A 27791-nucleotide genomic window follows, 5' to 3' on the forward strand; every position below is an offset into this window, starting at 1 on the left:
GCCACACACAAGCAGACGGCTCCTCTTGTTTCACCTCTGACAAAAACAAAACAATTGGCTTAACATGTACAACACATAAACTGCTATCATACCCTAAACAAGCACTTACTATTATTGAAGTTAGCTTAGGTGTCCACCTACTACCTTTTTTGTTCATCCTCCATGCATACATCTCCAAGTTGTATATTTTTGAGGATATGGATATGGTATTTATTTACATAATACAATTACCTGGAATAGTACTGCAATGTCAGAGTGCAGAAAGCTGGAGAGACAGGTTTGATGCTATACCACGAGCTTCCTTGTGGTTTTAAATAGAAGAACCATTTGCATTATTTTTGTATAACTGTCACGTCTATTCAAAGTACGACATTTAAAAAAAATTCACAAGTGCTGTGCTACTTTTGCTGGGAAATCCCTTGTCAGTGTATTTGCTTGATTATATTATATAATGGATATTTAATTATTTTTTAACTTACAGCACTGATACTGTAGCTACATTACTTTGTCAACAGGTCAACAGGGAGCTATATAATACTTATTCACTTTATTTCAACTTTCCAACAAAAGAAACAAATGTAGCAAACATTTAAAAGGGTTGTTAAAATGGTATAGAAACTAATAAATAATGAAAACTAAGATAAAATATTAATATTTTAAAAATGTTATTATTATTATTAATAATATTATCATGAACCTAAGTTAAAGTTAATTATTTTTCTGTAGCCTTATTTACGTTTTTATCTGAGTGAATTGGTAGTTGTCTTGCTTTTTACTTTTGAAATGACCATTCTAATTATAAGATTAAGTAAATAACATTACAGATTTTTACAAATCCAGTAGCCTTTACACCAATCTGTTAACTAGTATTAGGGCTAGCCGGCTCAGCAGGTGGTGCGTGCAGCTCCTGTAAACCAGATTGAAATCTTGGTGACATGTATATTAATTGTGCATTATTAGTGAGAAACAAAGTGGAAGCAAAGTGGTTCTTTTTATTTCTAACTGTTTTACGTATTCTGCCAGAGCGTTATGCTAGGTTAGCCTTAATTACATGAACGACACAGGTGCTGTCCGGTGAGTTTTGGGGGCTGTGAACGCACCACCCAGTCTGTCTCCTTTGGGCGGAGTTTCTGCTGGAGAAGTCTCCAGCCGGCGGAGCAGAGTGAGAGAGCAGACACACGTCGGAGGAGAGAGGACACCCACCTGTTGAACTACAGCCTTCTGCTTCAAATACACAATTTAATTGTCTTGTTTTTCCTCGGAAAGTGTCGGAGTCTGATAATCTTCAGGATGACGGACACTCTTTTACCAAATGGCATTACAGACAGCGGGGGTGACGGCAGTTACTTCAAAAAGGTGAGTTTTGTGTCGAGTCACTTCACTTTGTAGCGTAATATAACCGTCTAGGTCATGAAGGCTTCATTGACAGGGCGATGCCTCCGCACATGTTACAGTTTAAAATGTAAAACATGTCAATAATGCCATAAGCTTATTGTTAGCTTAATGTTTCTAACATGTTTACGACTTAACTAGAGCCATTACCATTTTATATGTTCAGCTACTATCTCAATGCATTGCTAGCATACACATGGCATCTATCAAAGCCCTCAAAACACAACTATAATGTTTTTTTTTCTCACTGCCGTTAATAACGTTACTGGTCGCCAGTGGTGTAAAGTAACTACGTACATTTACTCAAGTAGGCCTAATGTACGCAAGTACAAATCTGAGTTACTTGTACTTTACTTGAGTTTTTCCATTTTATGTTACTTTTTACTTCTACTCCACAACAATTCAGGGGTAAATATTGTACTTTTACTCCACTACATTTACCCACTACCAGCTTGATAAACACATGAATACTTCAATAATTACTATTTGTATTTAGATGACAATACTTTTGTACTTTTATTTGACTAACAGTTTGAATACTTGTAACAAAGTATTCATACACTTTGGTAATTTAACTTTTACTTAAGTAAAAGGGTGCTTCTTCCACCTCTGCATGTCGTTGTGCTCTATACAAGTTATCTTACCTTTGTTATCACATTCTTTATACTTTGGGTTAGGAACTGACGAGAGCCGGAACCATGTTTTTACAATGTATTAAATACAATCAGTAATCTAAATTTAAATATAAATATAAAATACCAAATGGACACAATTTTAAAATAAAGTTGAAATGTAGTATTTAGCACAATACTCCAGAAACTGATGTGTCACTCACCAGCAGCAGCAGAAACCTCAGCCCTGTCAGCTTCAGCTGTGTGTGTGTGTGTGTGTGTGTGTGTGTGTGTGTGTGTGTGTGTGTGTGTGTGTGTGTGTGTGTGTGTGTGTGTGTGTGTGTGTGTGTGTGTGTGTGTGTGTGTGTGTGTGTGTGTGTGTGTGTGTGTGTGTGTGTGTGTGTGTGTGTGTGTGTGTGTGTGTGTGTGTGTGTGTGTGTGTGTGTGTGTGTGTGTGTGTGTGTGTGTGTGTGTGTGTGTGTGTGTGTGTGTGTGTGTGTGTGTGTCCAAGAATAGCTGTATCTCCTGCAGTTACTGATAGCCAGAAACTGAAAAGGCCAGTGACCAAACATCCCATAATTAGTTTGTCAAAGGTGTGAGGTTGATTGACAATTAGTAGGAGGCTCTTTTGATATGCTTGCCTGGTAAACTCAGGTCAGATTAGCCTCCTGCCCTTAGACAATCACAACAAACAGCTGTTGTGTTTAAGGAAACACTGTAAGGGCACTAAAGCCCTTTTGACCTTTTTATTGATTAACCATATCTTACAGTTGCACACCTGGGAGGTGCTCTGGATAACAGCATTAGCTGAATGATTGCAATGTAAATGTAAGTGCCAGGTTATCTAAATGGATAGATCAGATAAGAGGAGAATTTTCCCTGCCAGAGTTTGTGTTGAAGTTGACTCCTCATGTAAATAGGCTGACGAGCTATCATTATGTAAGTAATTACCATTTACTGAAAAGGGACCAGGAGGAACCTCTCTAACCAGTTTTCATGTTCCTTCAACTGTAACGTTTTCAGGAGCTGTAAGTTGGTCTAGTCTGAGGCTATGAGAGAAGCACTTGGCATTGGTTGAGTGATAAACTGTTTTTACCGAGTTCCCAGTCTGCGGCCCATGTCTCATTCCTTCGTATTTGTACTAGTGTCCTCAACCAGAGTGTTTACAGACAAGCTAGTTTAGATGGGCATCTGAACAGTGCCTTTGTGTCTTTCAATCCCCGAATCCTTTTCTGAACGCTGTCTGGATTTAGGCTTTGTGCTGCACTTCCTGTGTCTATACAGGTCAGTGGGAGCCAGGGCAGGGCACTGCCACAGGGCATGATGGGAGACGGCAGAGACTAATATCTCAATCACAAACTGTGCTACTGTAACACACATTTTAGAGCACTTTTTTCTCCTTTGTTCTCACTCTTAATACATTTCTCATTGTTGATCACTCTAGAGCAGGGGTGGGGAACCTTTTCCTTCTCAAGGGCCATTTCAATGTTTACAACATCCTCTGAGGGCCGTACAAATGATTGAACTCAACCTCTGCTTAAAAAAACTAAAATCACAGCCCATTCATTTCGCCTTTCTTTTCTGCTGTGCAAAGAAAAAGCAACCTCTTAATCCAGATATCTTACCATGACTCACGCACAGTGTTGTGCTAGTTACTGAAAACCAGTAACTAGTTACCATTACTAGTTACTTCATTTCAAAAGTAACTCAGTTACTTTACTAGTTACTTACACCAAAAAGTAATGCGTTACTGTAAAAAGTAACGTTTTAGTTACTTGGAAAAATGTCTCCCATTAATGCCCTTATAGCCTTCATTTCAGTACTGTTATTGCATTGAAGAATAATACAATCTGTTGATCAACTTCACATGCATTATATGCAATCTGGATTGCATCGATATTAGCTGGCTTTCCATTTTTGTATATTCTTTCTCCAGGTAGTTGGAAAAAGTTTTCCGTCCCATATGCTGTGTGCCGCCCGGACATGGTATCATGCTAACTAGCTCCCTGAAAGCGGGTGACTCCACTGTAGCAATAGCCTGCATGTGTTCTACAACATACCGTGCGATGGCTTTATCGACTTTTCCCTGGCCAGCAGTCCCTTGGTTAAAATCCAGCCGCTGTTGCTTAGGTGGAGGTGGAGTGGCGTTGGATGAGTCTCTGTGGTCTTAGCTACTAGCTTCGTCCCAGCATGTTGTTTTTGCAGATGTTTTAAGAGATTTGAATGACTGGTTTGGGCAGTAGATAGGATCTTTGACCCGCCAAGACACAACTTACATTTAACTAAAACGTTCTTTTCTTTGTGCTCGACAAAAGTGAAATAGTGAGAATATCTCCAGGTGGAGAAACTAGACTTGAGCTCCGCCGCCGCCATGATAGTCTTGTTAGTAAACAACACAAACACGCCCACAGCCCGACTCTCCGCATGTGACACAGGAAGTATCAAAGTACATTTACTCAAGTACTGTACTTAAGTACAGTTCTCATCTCTGTTCGCCTGGCTGTTGACTATATAAAAAAACTAACGGAGTAACGCACCATGTCGTAACGGTAACTGAGTTACTGAATTTAAAAAGTAATGCGTTAGAGTACTAGTTACTGCCGAAAATAACGGCGTTACAGTAACGCGTTACTTTGTAGTTAGTCCCAACACTGCTCGCGCATGCATGCACGTGCACGGTTATGGCATGATGGCAGATTTTTTTTTTTAAATGTTGAAGTTAAAGCATTAATCTGGTGCACTTTGAGAGCAACATTAAGAGATCTATCAAACAGAACTGTAAGCAGATTTACTTTTTCTTTATGGATATTTTACAAATCACTCCCCTTTTAAACTATTACATTACATCTTGTTTATTAATAATAACTTTGTTTTACTGTCATATAGTATTTTATACCAGTTTTTTTTATTCTCTTATTTTTTTATAATGATCATGTAAAGATGTGCCTTTACCTCACTGGTTGTAGAAAAAGCTTCTTATATTCGTTAGCATAGCTAGCTAACCAGATGCTAATAACAACAAAGTTATTGACTGTATGATCAGTATGACGGATGAACAGATCGCCACTGGGCTTTCAACTAAAGACACAGCCACGCAAAAACTGCGGCATGTGTATGGCTCCTTATGGGTGCTGCAATTTCTGAAGTGGCGGAGCGGCGTTCCGGTGCTCTCCGTCAGAACTGCACCCCTGTCAGACCAGACATATACCACGTGATGACACGTTAGGCTCGTGTTTTGTTCAAGGACCCTGACCTTGGCCTGGAAAAACAGGCAATCACTTGTATAATTATTTTGCGGTCTAGATTTCTTTGAAAAAAATGTTTTGCGTGTGTTTATAAATTACCGCAAGGGCCGTATCAAAGGGTCTCGCGGACCGTATACGGAGGCTGGAGGTTCCCCACCCCTGCTCTAGAGTCTACTCTCATGTAGAAACAAGGCTTGCACGTCAGTTGAAATCACAAAGCAATGAGATGGCATTTTGTCATTTGAAAGAGATTTGTAATCTGGAAACTTTTTCTGTCAAATTTTAACCAACTTGGGCCAAAGACAATCTTTGCTCCCATTTTCTGTGCCCCACTTTCTCCTGGGTGAAAACGGGGTTAATCATTTACAAGGCTGATGCTCTAGGGAGCTGTTGTGGTTCACGGCTGGCTTCCCAGCCCTCCACTGTTTCATCTCCAGCAGGCTGAGGTCCGACTGCAGGATGGAAAGATGGCAGAACAAAAAGCCGAATCAGCATGATTCGTCTCCATGTCCTCCTCGGCCAACAAGAGCATTGACATAGCATCTGTCCCGAGGCCGTCCTTGAGCCAGACCACAGACACAAATTGACAACATGTGTCCTGGTTCAGGAACCAGACAAGCTCTCTAAACTTGGAAACACTCAGTCATTCTCTTTGCAGGGTTGTATTAGAAAAAAGACAAAAAAACAGCTATAGGCATGGGAGGATTATCCTTGCTTAGATCATTGTTTTTCAAGATATTATCCCGATAATTTTGAAAACATGCCGTGAGCTATTTGAAAAGGCGCTAAAATGTACTGGAATTACTTAACCTTACATTGCATGTTTTTAATGAACATTGGTAAATTAAAAACACAATCAAAGTAGTTTTGATTGTGATCTGTTATAAAATCCTGTATCATCCCCAGAATCCTAGGCTCTAAGAGTATCAAATGTTGGGTCATTAAATTCACTGTATTTCACTAAATATTGAGATTCCTTTAATTGAAATCAATATAGCGCATTCCTTTTGGAGCATGGTGAAGTGCCTCCTCAGTTATTGGACTAGAGTGAATATTGAGATACTGTGCACATTCACTGTATGTTTATAGGGTGAACAAATCATTACAAGTCCGTAATGCTGCCAGTCTTAATCACCAGTTGTATTATCCAAGTATCCCATGAACCATTGCTCTACATGTTCTTTAATAAGCCCCGGTTATGCGACAGCAGAATGATTGGCTGTTTGATGGATATGATAACAGACAGGACTGTCTTTGTGTTTTTCTGTAATTAAGTGTTTAGTATGCTAGAGACAGGCTTTACTGTTTGTTGCGAGTTGTTAGTGAGTGGTTCGATGAGCAAGGTGGAGGCATAGCCAGAGCTATTTATTCAATTCCATGTGCCACTTGAATGTAGAGCTCGATGTTGTCCTCTTACGAAAAACGATATTATGTCCCAGAATTTTTTTTGAATTGGAAAGAGTCTCAAAAACGACAACATGGTTTCATGTTGGCAAAAATGTTGGTTATGTCATACCAATATTAAGGTCATGTGCATATATCGCACACAGATGTAAACTATTTCCAAATCAATCCAAAAGTCATAATATATATATCATCAGATTTCCAGAAGTAGAGGTGTGGTATCAAACCATCAGTTTTATGGACTACTATAACTGTAAGATTTAATAATGAAAGCATAGTGTTGGTATGTAGTACCAGGATCATCCCTTTGGAATGTATGAGTGGACGTTTTTATAGCGTGCCACTTATTTAAAAATAGAAACAAACTGCTATGGTTACTATCAACCACTAGCCTCTCTCTTGTTCTCTAACTCAAACATACACCTGGGTTTCTGATGTAATGATGACGTGACACAAACTCCACTAAGTCCACACCCTACTGTGATTCTAAGAATAGCTCCTGCATCTGGCAGCCTCGATACGTCTCTATTGTGAAACTAACAAGCCTCTCATTTGTGTAAATGGTTACTCATTACACTGGCAGGTCACTGAAGTGTTTGCACAGGAACACCCAAGTGAGTGGTTGTAGAGAAGAGGCTGAGTTTAAGACCCCATTTACACGGGAACGCATACAAAACGCAAACGAACCGAATACGATATCAAAAAAGTCTTCCGTTCACACGAGACCTCTTGAAAGCGCTGGAGATGCTGTAGTACGTATATGCCGGCCTGTAATGGCGCGTTTCCACTGCAGGCCTCGCTCGGTTTGGTTAGGCCTTATTAGGCCCGGCTCACTTTAATGCTGCGCTTCCATTACAGTTTAGGAACTGGGGCAGTTACTATAGTAACGCAGTGTAGGCGGAGCCATGACGTCATCTTCAATGAGAGCCCCAGAAAAACAACACAACACAGACAACTCAGAGCTCACAGCTCCTCATATCTGTTCAGAAACTTGACAAAAGTTAAACAAGTACAAACCACAGACTGCCTGTGTCATGGGGAATACAGTCGCTGGTTTATTTATGTCTGTATAGGCCGTTGTTGTGAGTGTGGACGGTCGGAGCATATATAACGTTAGCTTAGCCAAGCTACATTTAGAAAACACGCATTTTAAAAGGGTTTTTCGCCTGCCGTCTGTCTGCAGACTTGTCAAAGCATTAATTCATGGTTTTTACTAACCGGTATCAGTATGTTGTTACTTCGGCATCATTTTGAAACGTGTATTACAATTTAAATCACGGTCAAATATGTTCATCTTGTTGTAGTTGTAGCCCCCTTGCCAGCGATTCTCTCTCTAGTTTAGCATACTCAGCCCGACTCAGCCTGGTTGTTCCTGGCCCTAGAACCACGATTTATTCGGGCCAGAAAAAAGGTGAAAAAGTAGCCCCGGGCCAAAACTAGGCCAAGTGGAAACGCAACCAAAAACGGGCCCCGCACGGCTCGGCACGCTTAAAGCGAGCTACCCGGTCCAGTGGAAACGCGCCATTAGTGGCCCTGTACTTCCGCCACAAAATACACCAAAAGCCGTGAAGAAGACCCCGAGCATGGTTGCCATGGTTGCCCTTCTGTTTATGCCCCGCGGTGGATTTAGCAACATGTAGTTCATGTAGTTCTCCATGTCCACTTGTTGCTGATGGTTGTGGTAGAGGAGCTGTAGATTTTGCACTAACATCAGTAGCTACTGACAGTACTGACCATGCGTTATCAGGAAACGATCGTATAGGACGTACACACTGAGCTGTTTGGCCCCCCAGAGAGTTCCGTTTGCAGATCTATCCACCTTGGGACCCGTTATCGTTTGCGGGGTCCGTTTCCGTGTTTCCGTTACGGCCTCGTGTGAACGAACGGGCTATACGAAAGAGAAAAGTAGCAGATACAACCGTTTGCGTTCTCGTGTAAACAGCACCTAATGTGACTCTTTTTGCAACCATTTGACCTAAAATGTTGACAAATGTACTTAAGAAGGACACTGTCACTGCTTACTTGTACCAGCAATTGTATTTGTTAAATATTATAGTGGCATTTTCTTCTTCAATCGACAGTAAGCAGTGTGAAAGCATACAGGAAACAAGGGTGGAGAGACGGGAAAGAAATGCAATACAAATGATCTGGATTCAAAAGTATAGGATGTTTCAGTTATGTGGAACACACTTTGTAACTCACAAATACAATAAGGGCATTCTACTATGAAATAGTAGATAATAAAGAATCCTGGAGGTTTTTTAATTGTTTTTTATCGGCCAAGGTGCAGTGGAAACAGGTGGGCTTTCAGTCTGCTACGGGAGATGTGTAGACTATCTGCATGCCTAATATCAATGTGGGGCTCGTTCCACAAGTTAACGCTTGTTTTTGTTAAGGGGTATCTGGGAGTCTGGGACCCATTGGTATTGAGGGAGTAGTGAGCGATTGGCTGATGCACGTGCTGGGGTGTAACATTAAACCATGTCCTGGATGTAGAATGGACCGGATCCGTTTACATCCAGGAAGCTAGTATCGGTATCTTAGAGCGGATTCGGGCTGCCAGTGAAGGAGGCTACAGGTGAATTGCTCCTTGAGATGGACATATGAGGAATTGCCATGTGATTGACTTTGTAGCTCTGTGTCATCTCTGCTCACAGGAATGTTGATACCTGTATTTTTGTTGACTTCTGACGTTATCTACAAATTGAATCATGTACTGCTGACCTCATACTTAGTCAGATAAATGAATTGGATGAAAATGAGTTGTGGACTGTAAACTAACTGGTTATTCTAAGCTAACAGGTTTCTGTGCTTCATGCTGGTTGTTTCCATTGTAATACAGTGCAAACCGCACCTCTGCTGTGAGTCAGTCCGTATGAATGTCTAAGGCCACTTTATCTGTGCTGGTGAGTAACAGCCTGTTGACTTAGTGAGGCTGGGACACTTGTGTTTGGGACAAGGACACACAGTGCGGCCACATACAGGCCGTAAACACAGAGTGAGAGCACGTGTGTTTGATTGAACAAGGTGCAGCTTCTCCCACACCCAACTGGTGTTGATGGATAAACATTGACATCATTTAATTTTAATGGCCTAATGGGCTAAAATAGTGATGACAAGGGAATGTTTAAAGCAAATGCTGCCTAGTCATTTAGAGGAAATAGCTAATAGATGAATCTGGGTTAACATTTTTAGAACAAACAAGTGAAGATGGTCAGTTTTGGCCCTGACTAAACTCTCTGAACGAGGGTTCGACTTACATACACTTCAGTAACCTAGACTTAGGGAAGCAATATGGGGTCAAGGACACTTCTACATAGGGCTGTGCGATTATGGCAAAAATCATAATCACGATTATTTTGACGATTATTCATTGACCATTTATTGAACTTTAAAACAAATAATATTTTACCAATAAACAAGATCAATAAATGTGTTGGAGCGCACTTCCAAAACCATACTAAACATATATTATTAATATGATAAATAAAAATAAATTAGACCAAAATAAATTAAATCAAATATGATGCAGTGCACTGTCACAACCTACTGAAAACTCCTTAACATATAGCCAACATTTTGGTATAACATATTCAACATATTCCACTCAGTTAAACGTTGAAGGCTGGCCAACCGTCATGGTCCAGAAGTAACAGGAAATAAATGTTGAACTACAATTTAAGACCAAATAAAAATGTTTAGGCCAGCATGGTCACACCATGCTGGTAGGGCTGCTCGTGTCATCTCTTAAAGATGTTTTGCAGGAAACACCAGCCTGTTTACATGGTCTGGTTTCAGAGATGAGCGCAGGCAGGTGACAATATTGCCACCTGTACTGAAGACCCTCTCTGAAGAGGAACTTGTGGCAGTGCTGCCACATATGACACAGGAAAAAAAGAAAAGACTCTGAAGAACCCTTTCTTTGCCATTATATAAAAATAGTGTTGCTACAAAAGTATAAATTAGGCTTACTAATAAGACAACTCAGATCTGAAGCTACACAGTAATCTGCTGCAGCAACAGTGCAATAAAAAAGACAACATTAATAGAATCAAACCCATTTTTTGTTGCATTTTATTAGAGTATAAAAAGAAATGCCTTTTAAAATAGGATGCAAGCAACACTAGTTTCTGAACTGATAGACTATAATCAATTTAAACAGAACAGATCTTAATGTTTGCATTCTTATACCATTTTGTACAATAATTATCATGAATAAATTCAAACAAACTAAAACTTACAGCAGATTAATAACAGTATCTAAATTGAGTTTTTATTATATCAAAAACCTGTTGAAATGCTGCTGTTATTTTTACTGTCCCACAAAAGTGCGTCGCAGCCTCCAGGAAAGCTTCTTTCACAACTTCGCCATCTTTGAAAGACTTCATGTGTTTCGCAAGAACGTGACTGACACGATAAGATGCTCTGGTAGCAGCCTTGCTCTTGTTGTTGGGCCTGGTGAAAATGGGCTGCTGTGCATTTAGCTGTCCTTTCAGGCCCCTCCCCTTTTGGAGCGTAGGGCAGAATTAGGAGGGAATTCCGTCTCGTAGCGTTTGTGCACTGTTTTGAAATGCCGCTCCTAAATTACCCTTCTTCGATAAAGCCACGCTCGCATTGCAGATGAGACAGATGGACTTTGAATTGGAATAGATACAAAAATAATGATCCTCCCACTTGGAGTGAAAATTATATATTTTGGGCTTTTTTGCTTCTGCCATAATTGCGGTCTTGTGTGTGCGGACTGTCACTCCTGTTGACCATCCATGCTGTTGACACGGACAACGTCAGCGAACTAGTGCACTGCTCACCAGCCACGCCCAGACACATGGGGTGAGGCCGGCCAATCACAAAGCTTTGATGCGTTCAAGTGCATTATTCTGGCACGGGAACATTATGTTACAGGACATTAACGATAAAACAGAATATTATTGTTCTATTTTTAGACACATCTCGCGATCGACTGGGAATCTCCCCGCGACCCTTCTTTTTAACTAGTTGCTGCTCTTGTTCTGACATCTTCGCTTGCGCTGAACACTCACAACACATGTCACTCCCACGTGGCCGAGTGGGCTTTTAGGGAGGGGCGAAAGCGCACCCAGCAAAATAATCGTATTTTGTCAATTATGCTGTTTTCCTAATCGTCGCAAACCATAATCGTAATCGCGATTAAAATACGATTAATTGCACAGCCCTACTTCTACATGTTGACTACAGGGACTGGGGATGCAACCAATGATCATTTTACACCTTGGAGCCACATCTGCTTCCTTAAAAGTCTTTTTTGGTCAGTCACAAACCGAAAGATATTCACTTTAATATATATACATCTGAGAAAAGCAGAAAAACTCCATGCCTTCCATCTGTGCACACATTTACCTCGTGCCCTCATTGGTCATGTGCGTGTTTGTGTGTGTTGGAGGAGGGGCTCTGTAAGGAAGTGGCAGATTTTCTCCGGCTGTGTATTTTCAAATTGTAACGCACTCGAGCTGGTTTCTCCAAAATGACCTACCCCACCTTTAACGAAGAAGATAAACGTTTGGGAGAGACTTGGAATATACAAATAAAGATACATACTGAGTTTGAGTGACTTGATTTATGTTATGTTATTAACCAAATGATGGTTGCAATTGGTCCTACTTCTTCTTGCAGTTTGCACATTTTTCTCGATGCCCATGTTTTTGAAAACGTATTCACCCAGGATTTGATCTCCTGCTGACCTGTGTTCCCTCTTCTCCTTGCCTCAGGGTTGCAACCCGTTTGCAGCGACCGGACGGAGCAAACTGCAGAACAGACGAGCGACTGTGAACCAGCAGATCATCAAACAGATGAGGATGAGGGCTGGAGCTGAGAACCTGCTGAAGTAAGACCTCAAATGATGACAGATAATACATGCACGTATCTGTATATCTGTGTCTGCTTATCTCTCACGCCATTCATCCGTTGTTATTTATTTAAACGCATTGCTAGTCAGTTATGTAATCGAGGTATTTGTGACCTCTAGTAAACTTCAGTGGGTCTGTTGATGTTGGGACACATTGGTTTGGTGTCTTTCATTGTTCGGTCATGAATTCTTAAGATACTTCAAACGACACCGGGGACAGACGGCATTAGGCAACACCTCGAAGAAGAGCATTCCATGAACCATGAAAACACAGATCTGTGTTTTGTGGTTTTGTTTTGAGTTTGATTACATTTCAGATACAAATATGTATACAAACATAAGAAGTTAAAATAAGGATTTGTAATAAATTAAAATAAATATATTTATTAGGGCCGGGACTTTAACGCGTTAATTAAGATGAATTAATTACACAAAAATTAACGCATTTTAATCGCACTTATTTTTGCACCGCGGAACGTTTCTCACTGGATGAGTTTCAGGCGTACCGATTATACTGGAGCACCAACTAACGTTCATGACTTCAGACAACAACAAACCACAGTGGGAAATGTTGTTTTAAAAAACGGACGGATGGAAGCGTCGATAAGACGATAAGACGGTTGTGTGCAAATTAGTGCTGGGGGGAAACGATTATTTTGAAAACGATTAATCGGGCGATTATTTGATCGATTAGTCGACTAATCTAACGATTATTTTTCTGTTGTTCAATTCATAAAAAACGTAATGTAAAAAAAACGTAATGTAAAAATTTTTTTTTTTTCACGATACTGTGTCTCAGGGGATCTTAATATTTAAGAACCTATTAATGTGTTATACCAGATTAACGGAAATAATCTCAGCTAACTGACGATACAAACCATGTTTACCAAAACAAAACACAAGTCTCATAAGAAGCATCTAAATGACCCCTGAGCGAAAAATGCTAACGGACATTGGCACATAACTCAAGATAAAAGTACCCTTATTACTTATCATAGCTGCACATACAAGATATCCGATTAAAGCTGAGACTCCACAGATTATGTAGGTATATAGTATCATCACTGAGTGATCCGGACTCGCGACAGGGGAAACAAATACAGTCATCACAACACGTACCTTCACAGAGCTTCTCGGGAGATCGTCTCACCACCGTAATCTGATCAAAAGACGTGTTCAATGGCAATAAAATGAGAAAAAACGCGGCTGAATCGGTTAATCCATAGGTTCTTAACGTCTATGTATACAAAAATGATTGAATTTATAATCCATAATTCCATTTTATGTAAAAATCGGAGCAAATGCTAGCTGCTAATGGTAGCCACCACAGCTAGCTGCTGCTTCTGCTAGGCTATGCAGCAGTCTCAGTGAGATATAAATATATAAATATCTTTGCGTTTTGGACTAACTTTAAAATATTCCCATGCTTTTGAAGACCTAGGGCGAGATGTTTTCGTTTGGGGGCTTCGTGCGCAATCCTGTGAGGAGGAGGTGGTAGCCGTTTCAGTCTCCATTGTGTTTGAAGTGCGATTGCGAACTGCTTGTTGCTTTGGGTGACCCACGTGTGTGTAGCGACGCGTCGACGCGGAAATATGTCGTCGACGATATTTTGAAGTCGACGTCGTCGACGCGTCGCTACAGCACTAGTGCAAATTATGCAAAAAGGAATTCGCATATCACCGCAGCACATCAAGCCTCAAGTATCACCTCAATGCAAAACATATAGCAGCTAGCGTGGAAGCTAGCGTGGACGTTAGCCTCTTTTATCGCGTTCACACCAAAAAGAGCTGGTACTAAAATTTGTTCATGAGAACCTTTTTACCCCCACGAAAGTCCCTGCTAGAGAGCAGAGAGCTGCTAGAGAGCAGGGACTTTCGTACGGCTCTCTTGTGAGAAAAGAGCTATATGTCTGATTGGCTGGGCGGATTGCAAACCACGCCCCGTAAAACTCCCAAAAAGTTTTGTGAAGCCGCCATTTTATTATCCTCGCATTAGCATTAGCCCAGCGCAGAAACGCAGAGAGACTAACTTATGGCAACACAAAATAAAACATGGGAGCGGTGGAGATGAGGAGGTGTCGGCGTTCTGGCAATTTACAGTCCCCAACTCCGGGGACTTCCGGCCGGGGACTTTGGGCGGCAGTATACGCCGTGAAGTGGTTTGCGGCCTGCCAGTAAACCCAAAGCAGAAGAAGAAGAAGTGACGTCAGCGGCTTCATTTGCCTAATCCACCCCCAGGTTCAAAGAGTTCTCATGAACTAAGTTCTCATGAACCTTTGTGGGAAAAGTACTGCGGTGTGAATGCGCCTAATGGTATACTAAAATCCATGTGAAAAAAATTGCTTCTCACTGTTCTCAGGTCAAATATTTATATGTGATTAAAAATGCGATTAATTTCGATTAATTAATTACAAAGCCTCTAATTAATTAGATTAATTTTTTTAATCGAGTCCCGGCCCTAATATTTATGTAAACAATTGATCTTAACCCTTTGGAGTCCTGGGCTAATTTGGCCGTTTTCGCATACTTTTGATTTGTCTTACTAAACCCCATTAAGAAATGTTTGGCATGTCAATGTTTGGTATCTTTTTTTTAAGGACAACCTCACCTATATAACCTGATAGTTATTTCTTTTTTGAGATACTATATGAACATGTTGGACCCAAAATCACAAAAAAAAACGGATTTTGAAAATGATATAATTTTGTATTTAAGTTTACACAAACATGCACAACGAAACAATTTGAAAGCTGGAAATATATACATGGGATGTCACTATGATAATGTGAAAGTTTGATTGAGGTAGCATGAACCTATATACACATTTTATGAACAAATAACAGGTGTATCCATAGTTGTTTTTTCCTCATTTCTCAAGTTCTGTCAACAATGACACAGTAGGCACAACAACACATTTAAAAGCTTAAATAATGTACATTGGATTTCATTCTGATAAGGCAAAAGTGTTATTATAAATATAATACAAATATATATATATATATATATATACACATTATGTACAAAAATCAGTTTTTTCTGTCTTTATCTGTGCCACGCTTCAAAGCAGTTTCTGTCAACTAGGACACAGAGGGCAACATCACAGGTTCCTCCTCCTCCATGTCAAAAAACAAGCTTAAAGCTTGACTCACGTTCAGAGTTCTCTTCATCATAGTTGAATCTTCAAAACTCTAAATCTATCTAACTATATCTAAATTCTCAATGTTTGTCTGTCACTTTACATCAATTGCCGTCCCTCTTCGTCTCGTTTCGTATCACTCCGTTTACCTGATTACCTCACCCCCTCCCTGGTAAATACATCCTGTATTTAGCAGGATCTACAGTTTCCAGTATTTTCCGTTTCGTAAAATAATAAAATACGGCGAGGATATTAAAAGATGTGCTTCCATTTTTCACACTTTTGAAATATATTTGTATTAACTTTATATCATCGTATCTCCGTGTTTACTGGGTCTTTTTGCATGAAACAAAGACTGGCATATAGTTTCAAGCCAGTACTTTCGACGTAAACACACAGCAATGTTCCCCGGACTGTTGTTTTTATGTGGCACCGGCTTGAACAGGTCATGTGATCTGATCACGCCGGCGTGACGGTCGACTCCAAAGGGTTAATGTTAAATGTCCAATTATGTGTAAATGAAATGGCATAACAATATTGTGAACAATGTTGCACTATAACATTTAACATTTTTATCAACATAAATACAGTTTTGTAAAAGTATTCGTCAACATATTATTGATTATCTTCACAAAGGTGATGGTGAACTTAGTGGGTTATGATTGTTAACATCTTTCTGAGCATGGTTTGTGACATGGTGCTTACAGTATTGTAACAGCAGTGCACTGGTCTCAGACAAAATGCATGTCCCTTCCATAGGATTATAAAATAACAGACATTTCTCCTTCCTGCTGAAAAACCTGTTCCTGCAGGATAGGACTGATTTGAGATCAGATTACTCAGCAGGTACAATGCAACAGAGACAAATTAGGACGTTACTGTCCTCTCATACACCATGAAACGTCACACTTTTTATTTTGGCTCGGGGGCTTCTCCTAAAAGAAAAAGCTATTTTGCTCAATGATGTTTTCTATATATTAACATACAACCTTGCCTAAAGGTAAAACACACTGGTTAGTATGATTGTAAACCTTAACCCTTAGCTCTGCTCCACCAGTCAAAAGTAATGTGCATGTTTGCCCAGTTGCTCTTGACCAACAGTGCAGCGTGTACCTCTCTTACGGTTCTTGTTATTCTCACTCTTCAGGCAAATGCTTCAGATGAACTTTACAGAACAGAGGTGATTCTCATAAATACTTTGTCCTGTTAGTGTCATATTTAGACGCGTGCAGTTTTTTCCCCAGTGTGCAATTGTAGACCAAGGTTTTGGTTTCCTCTGAAGAGCTGACATGTTGGTTATCATCACACATTTGTTTTGGTGTTATGTAAGGCTATCATATTTCAGGAGATCGTTCTTGGAGATACAAAAAGATGTGTGCTAATGTGTGCTGTTGCCAGGCGCATCGGATAGCTGTGGGTTTTACATGTTTTTGTAAAATTAGATTATATGTTTTATATTTTGGATTATTTTATTCACAGCAGCATGTAAACAATGCATTGCACATGAATTGCAAATAAAATAAAAAATAACCCCCAGAATATGTGATAACAGCATAGAGCCTTTGCAAACCATCTACATGCACAAAAACCTATATAACACAGAAAAAAACAAAACAGAAAACCGTTTTTTTCTAAAGGGGCTGCTATTGAAAAAAGGTGTCTTGTGCCTTCACTGAGGCTTTAGTCTGAAAAAACAAAAGGTACCACAGTGCAATGAGCCTTACATTCTCCTGCTGGGACTGTTATGGCGCGTTTCCACTGCAGCGGGGTAGCCCCGTTTAAGCGTCCCTAAGCGTCCTCGCTCTGGCCTCGGGCTGCCTCGCTGGCCGGCCCAGGCCGTGGCGCATTTCCATTACAGTTTAGGACCTGGGCTAGCAACGCAGTGTAGGCGGGGCGATCGGCTTTGTTTTTGTTCACATTTCGAGTTGTTCCGTCGAGCTCCCGCTGGATTTGATCATCCCCAATGAGATGTAGGAACGTCGTCACCTCCTCGGCCGACCACGGTGTGCTTTTCTTATTAGACGTAGCCATTTTTGTAGCTCATCCGTTTACAAAATGCTGTTTATAAAAATGCTGCAAGCTTGCTTCTAAATATATATGCGACGCTAGGGATGAACTCGCGCGCGATCTTGTGACGATTCTCTCTGACCAATCAGCAGTCGAGAGTGTTGACGTCACTAGTTCAGCCCTGGCCCTGGTCTGAGGGAACCACGATTTTATGAGGCCGGAAAAAGTACCCGCTAGCCGGTAGGTACTAGGCTATATGGAAACGCCACCAAAAACCGGCCTGGCCGCTTGAGGACGGTTAAGGACGCTTAAACGGGGCTACCCGCTGCAGTGGAAACGCGCCATTAGGTGTGTGTGTGTGTGTGTGTGTGTGTGTGTGTGTGTGTGTGTGTGTGTGTGTGTGTGTGTGTGTGTGTGTGTGTGTGTGTGTGTGTGTGTGTGTGTGTGGTGTGTGTGTGTGTGTGTGTGTGTGTGTGTGTGTGTGTGTGTGTGTGTGTGTGTGTGTGTGTGTGTGTGTGTGTGTGTGTGTGTGTGTGTGTGTGTGTGTGTGTGTGTGTGTGTGTGTGTGTGTGTGTGTGTGTGTGTGTGTGTGTGTGTGTGTGTGTGTGTGTGTGTGTGTGCTGTGTGTGTGTGTGTGTGTGTGTGTGTGTGTGTGTGTGTGTGTGTGTGTGTGTGTGTGTGTGTGTGTGTGTGTGTGTGTGTGTGTCGGTGTGTGTGTGTGTGTGTGTGTGTGTGTGTGTGTGTGTGGTGTGTGTGTGTGTGGTGTGTGTGTGTGGTGTGTGTGTGTGTGTGTGTGTGTGTGTGTGTGTGTGTGTGTGTGTGTGTGTGTGTGTGTGTGTGTGTGTGTGTGTGTGTGTGTGTGTGTGTGTGTGTGTGTGGTGTGTGTGTGTGTGTGTGTGTGTGTGTGTGTGTGTGGTCGGTCTCAAAAGCCCCCACATTCCTCCAGTACTTCACATGGTCTGCCCAGCCAAGGCCAGGGGCAAATGTGTGTTTGTGCAAGTGTCCTCTCCAGCTGCAGCCCAGAGAACAGACTGGGTGCATTTTTGAGTCGCAGGTATGCTCCTAGCTTTATCTTTTAAATCATATGCCAGACTGCAGTTTATATCTGTGATCTTCCATCTGGTTGTCATGGCGATCTCACCTGTTTGGACATCCACCTGTGTTGGATCCACCACATCGATATTTATCCAAATATTCCAGAACCTTTTCATGGAGCTTGTGCCAAGTATATGACAAAATAGCAGCGTAAATAGGTCGTATTAAAGAGTTTGTATTCATGGCCCATGTAACCTAACTCCTCATTGTTATCGTCAACCTTTTTTCTCGTTTTCTCTTGTTCTGCATTCCTCTCTCTATCAGCAACAGGTGGAGTCACTTTGGTCAAACCAGTTCTTCCCTTCTCTTCTATTTCTTTCCATTTCTCTTCTCTTCTATTCACCTCTTATCTTTCCTTCTCTTAAAAGTGATAATGGAAGAGAGAAAAACACTGACAGGTTTACAACAACAGAAATGCAAAGTAAACACCCGTATGCAGTGCTTTTAAAAGAGTAATTAAAGGTGGGGTAGGTCATTTTGGAGAAACCGGCTCGAGTGCGCTAGGATTTGAAAATACACAACCGGAAAAAATCTGCCACTTCCTTACAGAGCCCCTCCTCCAACACACACGAACGCGCACGAGATAAGTTTGTGCACAGATGGAAGGCTGACAGGCAGGTAGGCCATCCAGTTACTTTAGCCGGGCCGGCTAAAATGATTGGTCGTGCTTTTTACAGTACTACGGCTTCCACAGATGATGTTTTGTTATGTATTTATTGTCAAAGCACTTCAGATATTCATTGCTATCGGGACGTTAAGAGCATTCCATGGATTATAACAACAAGTGTTTCTGAAGTGAATTACATACCCCACCTTTAAGTGATTTTAGTGTTGCACTTCTATTTAACAAAAACAGTGGCCAGGATTTTCTCACTTTGAGTCCCAATTACTGGTCAAGCTGTTTCCTGTTTTGTAACCCAACAGATGTTACTGGTTACTGGTTTAGGTGTTTTTTAAACTTTAGAAAGCTACAGAAGACAGTATACAACTCTGTCCCCCAGGCTGCATAGCAAACCTCTCCAGGAGTAAACTGAACGTAATGTGTAAAATAGGGGGAGTGCCCTTTAAAGCTTTAAATAATAAAGGGTAATAATCTTGGTCAACGCCTATTACTATCAGATATTTTAGGCTTCGAGGAAAAATACAACTTACTATCAATCTGCCAGAAAAACTGCTTTTCCAGAAAAGAGGATGAGGGAACTTTGGTTAATACCACATTTGCTGGTTACTGTCCCATTCCCACGCTCTGTGGGATGATATTAGATATTAGATGAGATATTAATAAGCCTCTGGGCTGGCGAACTGGCCAAACCACAGCACATCCACCTCCTCCATCATGATGGATTCCCCAGGCCAGGCCTCCTCAAAAACCCTTCAGCGCGCCAACAGGAAGTGATGCCATTATGATCATAACATAAGAGTTTTATGGAGAGAAAAACTATAGGCAGTAATTAAGAGCATTAATCAAGACCAAAGAGCGGAGCACCAGTTTTGAAGATCAAACTGTTGGATAGTACGATAGTTTCCATAGACTCCTGAAAAGTGTTAAGAAGACATGCTTCATTACACAGTATAATTACTAATATTTTTTTAAGGCTTTTTCCCTGGGTTTCCCTTTCCCGCAGTGTGTTTCTTTTAAGGTTTTTGTCCATGTAAACGGCTGCAAACAGTAAAACCCCAAAGTCCCCTTTTCCACATGTGTTACACATTTGATGAAGTTGTCACCTCGATAATGAAAAATAAAAGATTATTAATTTTTATTTAGCCTTCAAAGACTCTTGGTTAAACCATGTCATCTAATTTCTGCCCTTTAAACTTGACTTCAGCCTGCCAGTGGCTTCTTCACATCTCACCTTTGTTGTTAAGAGTCACTTCCTGTGTAATGACAGGGTAGAGAGAAAGATCAGGTGACAGTGACACATCTCCGGACAGGAGTTTGGGTTTTGTGCGTGCACATATATTTAGCTAATGTCTCCCATTAGACACACCAGAGATTGGGTTAGGATTCCCTGTGAAACAGAGATAAGGATAACGTGAGAGCACTGAGCTGTGTGTGTTCACAAACTGACAATGCATTATAAAATCAGCTTTACAAACCATCATTCCCTTTTTCTCTGATTGCTATGTTTCACATAAACCCGTCACTTGACAACACACACAATCTTATCTCTGTTGTGCAGTGAGCCATTTCCCCTTATCACACACACACACACACACACATACACACATACACACATACACACATACACACACACACATACACACATACACATACACACATACACACACACACACACACACACACACACACACACACTTTTCATTAACATATATAACATATATTTTGAAGTGGTGCGTTTGCATGAGTCTTTTCAAACTCAATGTCACAGTTCTCTTGATTTCACCATGGTAATAAGCTGATGAACTACACACGGATTGCAACTGTGAGTCACACTACTTGATGGAGCTGTAGCGTGCTGGGGAGTAAATCAAGTGCACTGCAGGGGAAAGTGACGCACATCTACGGTTAGGAATACCATGGGGAGCACAATGTTTTAATAATCAGCTGCAGGAAACCTTTGGCTATGTCAAAGTGGATAAAACAAGGCTGATCACTTCTGCTCTTTATTTTAAGTTTCATAACCAATTTTTTATCCCAATTTATCATATTCTGTCTTCCTCAAATCTCTCCCTTGTGCAGGGCTACATCTAACAACAAGGTCAAAGAGATGGTTCTGTTGGAGCTGAGCTACGTCAACTCCAACCTGCAGCTGCTGATGGGACAGCTGGAAGGACTCAACAGCTCGGTGGAGGTCTACCAGAACACCCAGTGAGTCAAGTACTACTGATTCTACTAATGCCTCCGCCAGTGCAATAGAATAGAAAGTTAGCATTACAAGAGCTCCCTTGATAAAAGACAATGGGGTTTTTACAGTGAATTTTGGAATATTGCAATACAATAGATCTGTAGCAAACACACACACATAGTTGAAAGGTAAATGCAATCACCAGAACTGAAAAAGCATCACCACCGCTAAGCTAAAGGCTAATTAGTTTGGCGTGCTGAAGCAGTCTCATTTAGCCACTTGTTACCAATCACCTTTTTTAAAACACATAAATGCATCAGACATTCACCGTGTCTATTGACACATTTTATGTCATAGAACAAAACTGGAAAATCTCATAAGCTTGTGTTTACCACAGACTTTATTTCGGGCCTTCAAGAAAAAGTAATACAAAAAAACACTGACAAGGAAAGAAAATGCTCATTTCCGGTTGTAAGGTCATTCCTGCTCCTCTCGATAGATGAACTACTTTGTTACAAGCAAAATTAATAAAAGTTGTACATGTATAGGCGTAGCAGCACAGAAGTTTCTACAAATGCCAAACAAGATCTCATAAGGGAATTGATGAAATGGAGTTTTAAAGCAACCATAAATTAAGCTCTCTTGAGGCTGCAACTCATTGTGCAGGTTTGTTTGTTACCCACACAGCTATTTGGCACCGTTGGTTCAAACTGTCCTCATCAACTCAAATGCTGCGCTTTTGTTGTCAGTAGCAATGCATCCGCAGGCATAAGAATGTAATTACTTACATTTTTTCCGATTAATTAAAGGTTAACTTTCATGCCAACTGCCTGTAATGAGGCTATGGAAGAAATTGCGTGTTAAAATGCAGCCAGAGCTTTCCAGTTTAGAAACAAACGACCCTGGCCTGAATCTTGAGCTGATTTTAATTGACTAAACTTGCAAAAAAAGGACTGTTCAAGTCATGCAAAGTCCTTCATCTGGAAACCTAAACCTCAAACCTCTGAGGTTTAGATTACAAACACAGACACAGTTTTGATTGGCAGCCAACAAGAGAGTGAACTGGCTCTGATGCTATGTGGTTAAGTCATCATGCACTCTTGGAGATGAAAGAGGCGTGATGACAGAGGAGGAGACAAAATGGGCGTATGGAGGAAGAGCGCGACACAAAGAAAAACACCAAGACAAAGTGGAAGAGTTTGTTGTTGGGGAACTGGACCGGCTGGTTTCTGTGAGACAATGCACAAAGCAACAAGGAAGCTAGGAACTGAACTTGTATGCAAACTAAGATTAGCATAGAGTTCAAAGCTGCTCTCAGTGGGTCTGATGGTCAGGTGTGTGTGGGTGGGTGTTTTCCTCTTCAAAGGCAAGCCAAGTTTATGGGGCGTGGATGAAAATGCAGCATGTACATCATTAGGATGCATGCGTTAGCTTTAGTAAGACACAAAGAACTTTATGACAGTGATTTGGAAATCTAAAGGTCTATTGAAGTGTTGACAGATATCTGAAGATTAGCGCCTGTCTGTGCTGTAATTAACGTCCAACCCACTGACTGACAGTGAGCTTTAAAGCTCACTGTGGTGCTTTGTAAATAAAAGCACTCAGTTGACAGAAAGCTAGCACTTCAGTGGCTTTGTCTCGATTTGAGAAACAACAACATGATAAACTCTAGGCCAAATACAAGTTTTCCATTCACTACATATCAAATGTTTTAGTGTGAAGCGTAATCATTAAAGGTGATCAAATATGGTATCGGCTTCTTTTCATATAAACAAACATAATGTCAAAAAAACTCACTTTACATTATCCTTCTTATTACATGGTTACTTACTAAAAAGACACAAATCAACTAAGGTTAGATGCAGAAATAACTGTCCAATATCGTAATTGACCAATCAAGTATTAAAAGTAATCCTTTGATAAGACCCTTTTTAAAAAAAATAATCTAAAGATAGTGTTATTCTTGCTGATTTAACAAAGCTATGATCGAAGCATGTCTGCGGACAGGCGGCTTTTTAATAAAAACACTTAAGACCTCAATGAACCATCTGCCAACACACACACACACACACACACGAGAATGCATACACATACGATACACACACACTTCGGTAGAGGATGCCAGGTTGCCCATGACAACAAATCCCAACAAAGTGAAGAGAAAGGTAGGGAGATGGTTGAGGATTGTGAGAGATGGGGTGTTGTATGGTGGTAACTGTGGTAACCTGTTAGAGGGTCATTGAAAGAAAACTTACATTTTTTTGTGAGTGATTTTTCATTCCAAAAACATTTATTAGGGAATTTTAATGAGCTCCAGACCTAGTTAGGGGTTTCTTGTTAAAACACTCACTTTCCTTGGCACACCCCGTTTGCTTCTCCCTGATTCCATTATGTGGTATTATTTTAAATACAAACAATACCATTAATGGTACTAAAAAACAACATTCACTTAAATAAAACAGAAAACTATTATCAGTCAACAATTAGACACCAAAATATGTCTAAATAAATGTATTTAGTCCTGACAAAAAACCAAAACAACCTCCGACAAAACAACCTCCTACAAAACCCCATAGAATAGACTATTAGTTTAAAAAAATACATTAAAATCTTTCAAATTCAACAGCTACAGCTTGGTACAATCATTAGGCCTGATTGTTCTCCGTCACATGGGATGAGAGCGTCTCAAGTGTGGGAACACTCAGCCTTCTTGCCAGGCTCTCAGAGAAACACCTGCTCCCTCCACAGACAATAGGCATTCTGGGAAACTACCGTCATCTGTCCAACATTGTGTGTCCGAAAATGAGTGTTCACACCACCAGATTGACAAAAAGCTCATACATACTGGTGTACAGGTAACACAGGAATATTGGATATGTTGAGAAAGTGTTTTTCAGTGGGATGGCCACAATGGAGAGTTAGCCTCCTCCGACCAGCCTGAAATACAACCTCAGTGTCAAGCACGGAAACAAAAAACTTCTCCTCGCCTTTCTACCCTTTTCTCACCGCCTTCCTCTGTGGTTATTTCTCACTCAAACCAGATTCAGCTGGTTTTAGCATGGGGTAATGCATAACATAAAGTACATATATTACTGGTGCAGTACATGCTGTACATAATGTTAGTGACCTCCTTGAACCACCCCATTAGAAAAATAGCAGTAACTCACTGTATTCTGGACATCTTATCACCAACACTGTTGAACATTTTGCCTTCTAATATAAATGTATGAGATATTCCTTAAGTGTCACTCATAGTACCCACATGTTTACTGCTTGTACTAGGATTTGTGTTTGTTCAATTCGTCTTTGTAATGTAATGTTGATGGCACATTTCCACTGCAGCGGGGTAGCCCCGTTTAAACGTCCCCGCTCAGGCCTCGGGCTGCCTCGCTGGCCGTCCGAGGCTGTGGCGCATTTCCATTACAGTTTAGGACCTGGGGTAGCAATGCAGTGTAGGCGGGGCGATCGGCTTCACATTTCGAGTTGTTCCGTCGAGCTCCCGCTGGATTTGATCATCACCAATGAGATGTAGGAACGTCGCCACCTCCTCGGTCGACCACGGTGTGCTTTTCTTTGACGTTGCCATTTTTGTAGCTCCTCCGTTTACAAAAATGCTGTGTATAAAAATGCTGCAAGCTTGCTTCTAGATATATATACGACGCTAGGGATGATCTCGCGTGCGATCTTGTGACGATTCTCTTTGACCAATCAGCAGTCGAGAGTGTTTACGTCACTAGTTCAGCCCTGGCCTGGCCTGATAGAATCACGATTTGATGGGGCCGGAAAAGAGGGGAAAAGTACCCGCTAGCCGGTGCTACGCTATATGGAAAGGCCACCAAAAACTGGCCTGGCCGCTTGAGGACGATTTAAGGACGCTTAAACGGGGCTACCCGCTGCAGTGGAAATGCGCCATTGACTATCTGAACAGCCAAAGTGATGACACAAGAAAAGATAAAGATATCAGCACCACAGGACGCTGCATTCACTGTGCTACACTGCTGAGATAGCGTGGAAAGAATCATTTGCCGTTGTCTATCATCTGAGATTACGTTGGAGAGACGAAACTCTCCGCTCTTAAAACTGGTTGCCTGATCTAATAACACATATAGCGAAGGGGGAATGGTGTGAAATGATCACACATTTAACTGGATTTAAATCATACAAATAATCTTCTTCTTAAATTAGTAGACTTGAATGAATGCAATCATGCTACAAGTATGTGTTGCTAACCAAAACGTATCGTTTTGCCCCACTGCTTCCAGTTTTCATGCTAAGCTAACAGTGTCTTGGCTCGAGCTCAATATTTAGTTGGCAGACATATTAAGTGTATACATCTTGTCTTATGTTACTACAAGCAATAAATCAAATAAGCACACCTCCCAAATGATGTAACCTTTTCTACCTGTGTCTACTGAGTCAAAGAGCCCAGGTTGTCAGAATGGATAGCTATAGGCCTAAATCGGTCAGTTTAATGTGTAACAAAACAAAATGATGTTTACAATATGTATATGCTGACTGTATGACTCAGCATACTTTTGAGATTTAGTAAAGAGCTATGGCAATGGTCATCTGTTCCATGTCTTGCACACTGGCACTTGTACAATCGGTGAGAAGGTGTGTGTGTGTGTGTGTGTGTGCAGAGAAGGGGGGAGTGATCTTGAGAGAGGCTTTTAACATTTCAGATTCCCTGCAGAACAGATACCCCCCACGGCCAAACCAGAGAGAAGCCCGCAGTGATCTCATCTCCAAGCACTAATGGATTACACTGCAGCCTCTATCTGGCTCCGTCACTGTTACTGATGAATGAGGGTTTCAGGGATTCACAGTGCCAGTGGAATGCCTGCTTATCATCAAGTGATGAATGAGTGTGGGGATTAGTTTTTTCAACCTTGCGGTTTTGACATCTTGTGCAATGAGAAAGGCTGTACAAAATGTTTTGATAGAAAGAACCCTGATTACAACAGTTTGGGTCAAACTGCATCATGGTGCTGGACGTGCTTCCTGCCCTCATTGGAAGTCAGTTTAGAGTAACAAAATGCCTCGTGAATTCAGATGCAACCCAAGCTGGTTTTTAAAAAGAGCAGTTTATTTTGTAACACCTCATTTTCCTGCTTCAAGTAGGGGGAGGGATTTGTGTTTTTTCATAGACTCGGTCTGATGCGCAGCAGGTTATATTTCCTCAGCTCTGATAACGAGCCGAACCTGCTTTCCATCTGTCAGCAGCAAAGACTTCCAGCTTCATACGACCAGAAAGCATTACAGCTGAGATCAGAAGGGGAAGGTGAACCCGCTGTTTTATGGCACCCTCTGTTGACTTTTTAGTGGGTTCAAGTAATGGAAGGTTAACAGCCTGCTCTGGCGAAGAAGAGAGGAAAGAGTTGTTTGTGTTAGTAAAGCAGGGCCAATGATTTATAAACAGAGCGATGTGAGGCTTAACGCTACTCGGAGACATAGGGGCCCCATTCACCTTTTTGAAATCCTCCTACAGCACCATCTGCCTAATCTGGACTTCCCCCTCTATGAAGATTTAACTTAAGTGTAAACTTTCTCAGGTAACAACGCTGCTGCTGCTGGTGTGATCCTTGCACTGTACATATTGTTGTTATTTATATGTTACATTCAAATAAAAGACAACCAAAAACATAAAAAACAAGTTAACGAATTAAAAAAAAAAAGAAATTGAAATAAAGTTAAACAGGCTTCGTCTGTAAACCAAATGGTAATCCTGGCATTGAACATACTATTGTTATTTGTTTAAACATCTGTATTTCCATGTTTAACAACAGACAAAACAGCCTAGTCATTTTTATATTACACATAAAGTAAAAAAAGTTACAGAAAATAAATACAAAAATATATTAAAATAAAACACGCTAAAATCAAAGATAAAAAGGGCTTAATAACATTTCAAAGAAATACAGTACACAGTGGTTTATATTAATTGTTAAGGATTGAAAATATAACATTGTTATAAAAATATATAAAAGTCCATAAGCTTGGTAATTGCTGAAATGAGTCGTCCATTTAATGGTTCAATTCAAAGTTTAACATCATTAATAAAAAGGCGTCTATATATTCTCATAGATCCGGGCCACGCGTTAATATGCAAGATATCCTTTCCAATGTAAGACTTGATAACATCCGTCCTAACCAATAAGACAGTGAGCCTTTTCAATGCTTTACAGGAAACTGAGGATTATAAATGTATGCTAAT

The 27791-nt window shown here is 40.8% G+C and overlaps 1 protein-coding gene across 2 annotated transcripts in view; it reads left to right on the plus strand.

Moving 5' to 3' along the window:
- The first annotated feature begins 1136 nt into the window (after window positions 1–1136).
- The window catches only part of rhpn2 (rhophilin, Rho GTPase binding protein 2), a 41831-nt gene continuing 15176 nt past the window's right edge, over window positions 1137–27791 (plus strand). For both annotated transcript variants that reach the window (XM_034201275.1, XM_034201277.1), the window contains exons 1-3: window positions 1137–1356; window positions 12397–12512; window positions 21472–21600. In XM_034201275.1, the coding sequence (XP_034057166.1) occupies window positions 1291–1356; window positions 12397–12512; window positions 21472–21600 (311 nt within the window). In that variant the 5' untranslated portion in view covers window positions 1137–1290. The remainder of the gene's footprint in view (window positions 1357–12396; window positions 12513–21471; window positions 21601–27791) is intronic.

This window comes from Gymnodraco acuticeps, unplaced genomic scaffold (genome assembly GCF_902827175.1).
Source record: "Gymnodraco acuticeps unplaced genomic scaffold, fGymAcu1.1, whole genome shotgun sequence".
Lineage (NCBI taxonomy): Eukaryota > Metazoa > Chordata > Actinopteri > Perciformes > Bathydraconidae > Gymnodraco > Gymnodraco acuticeps.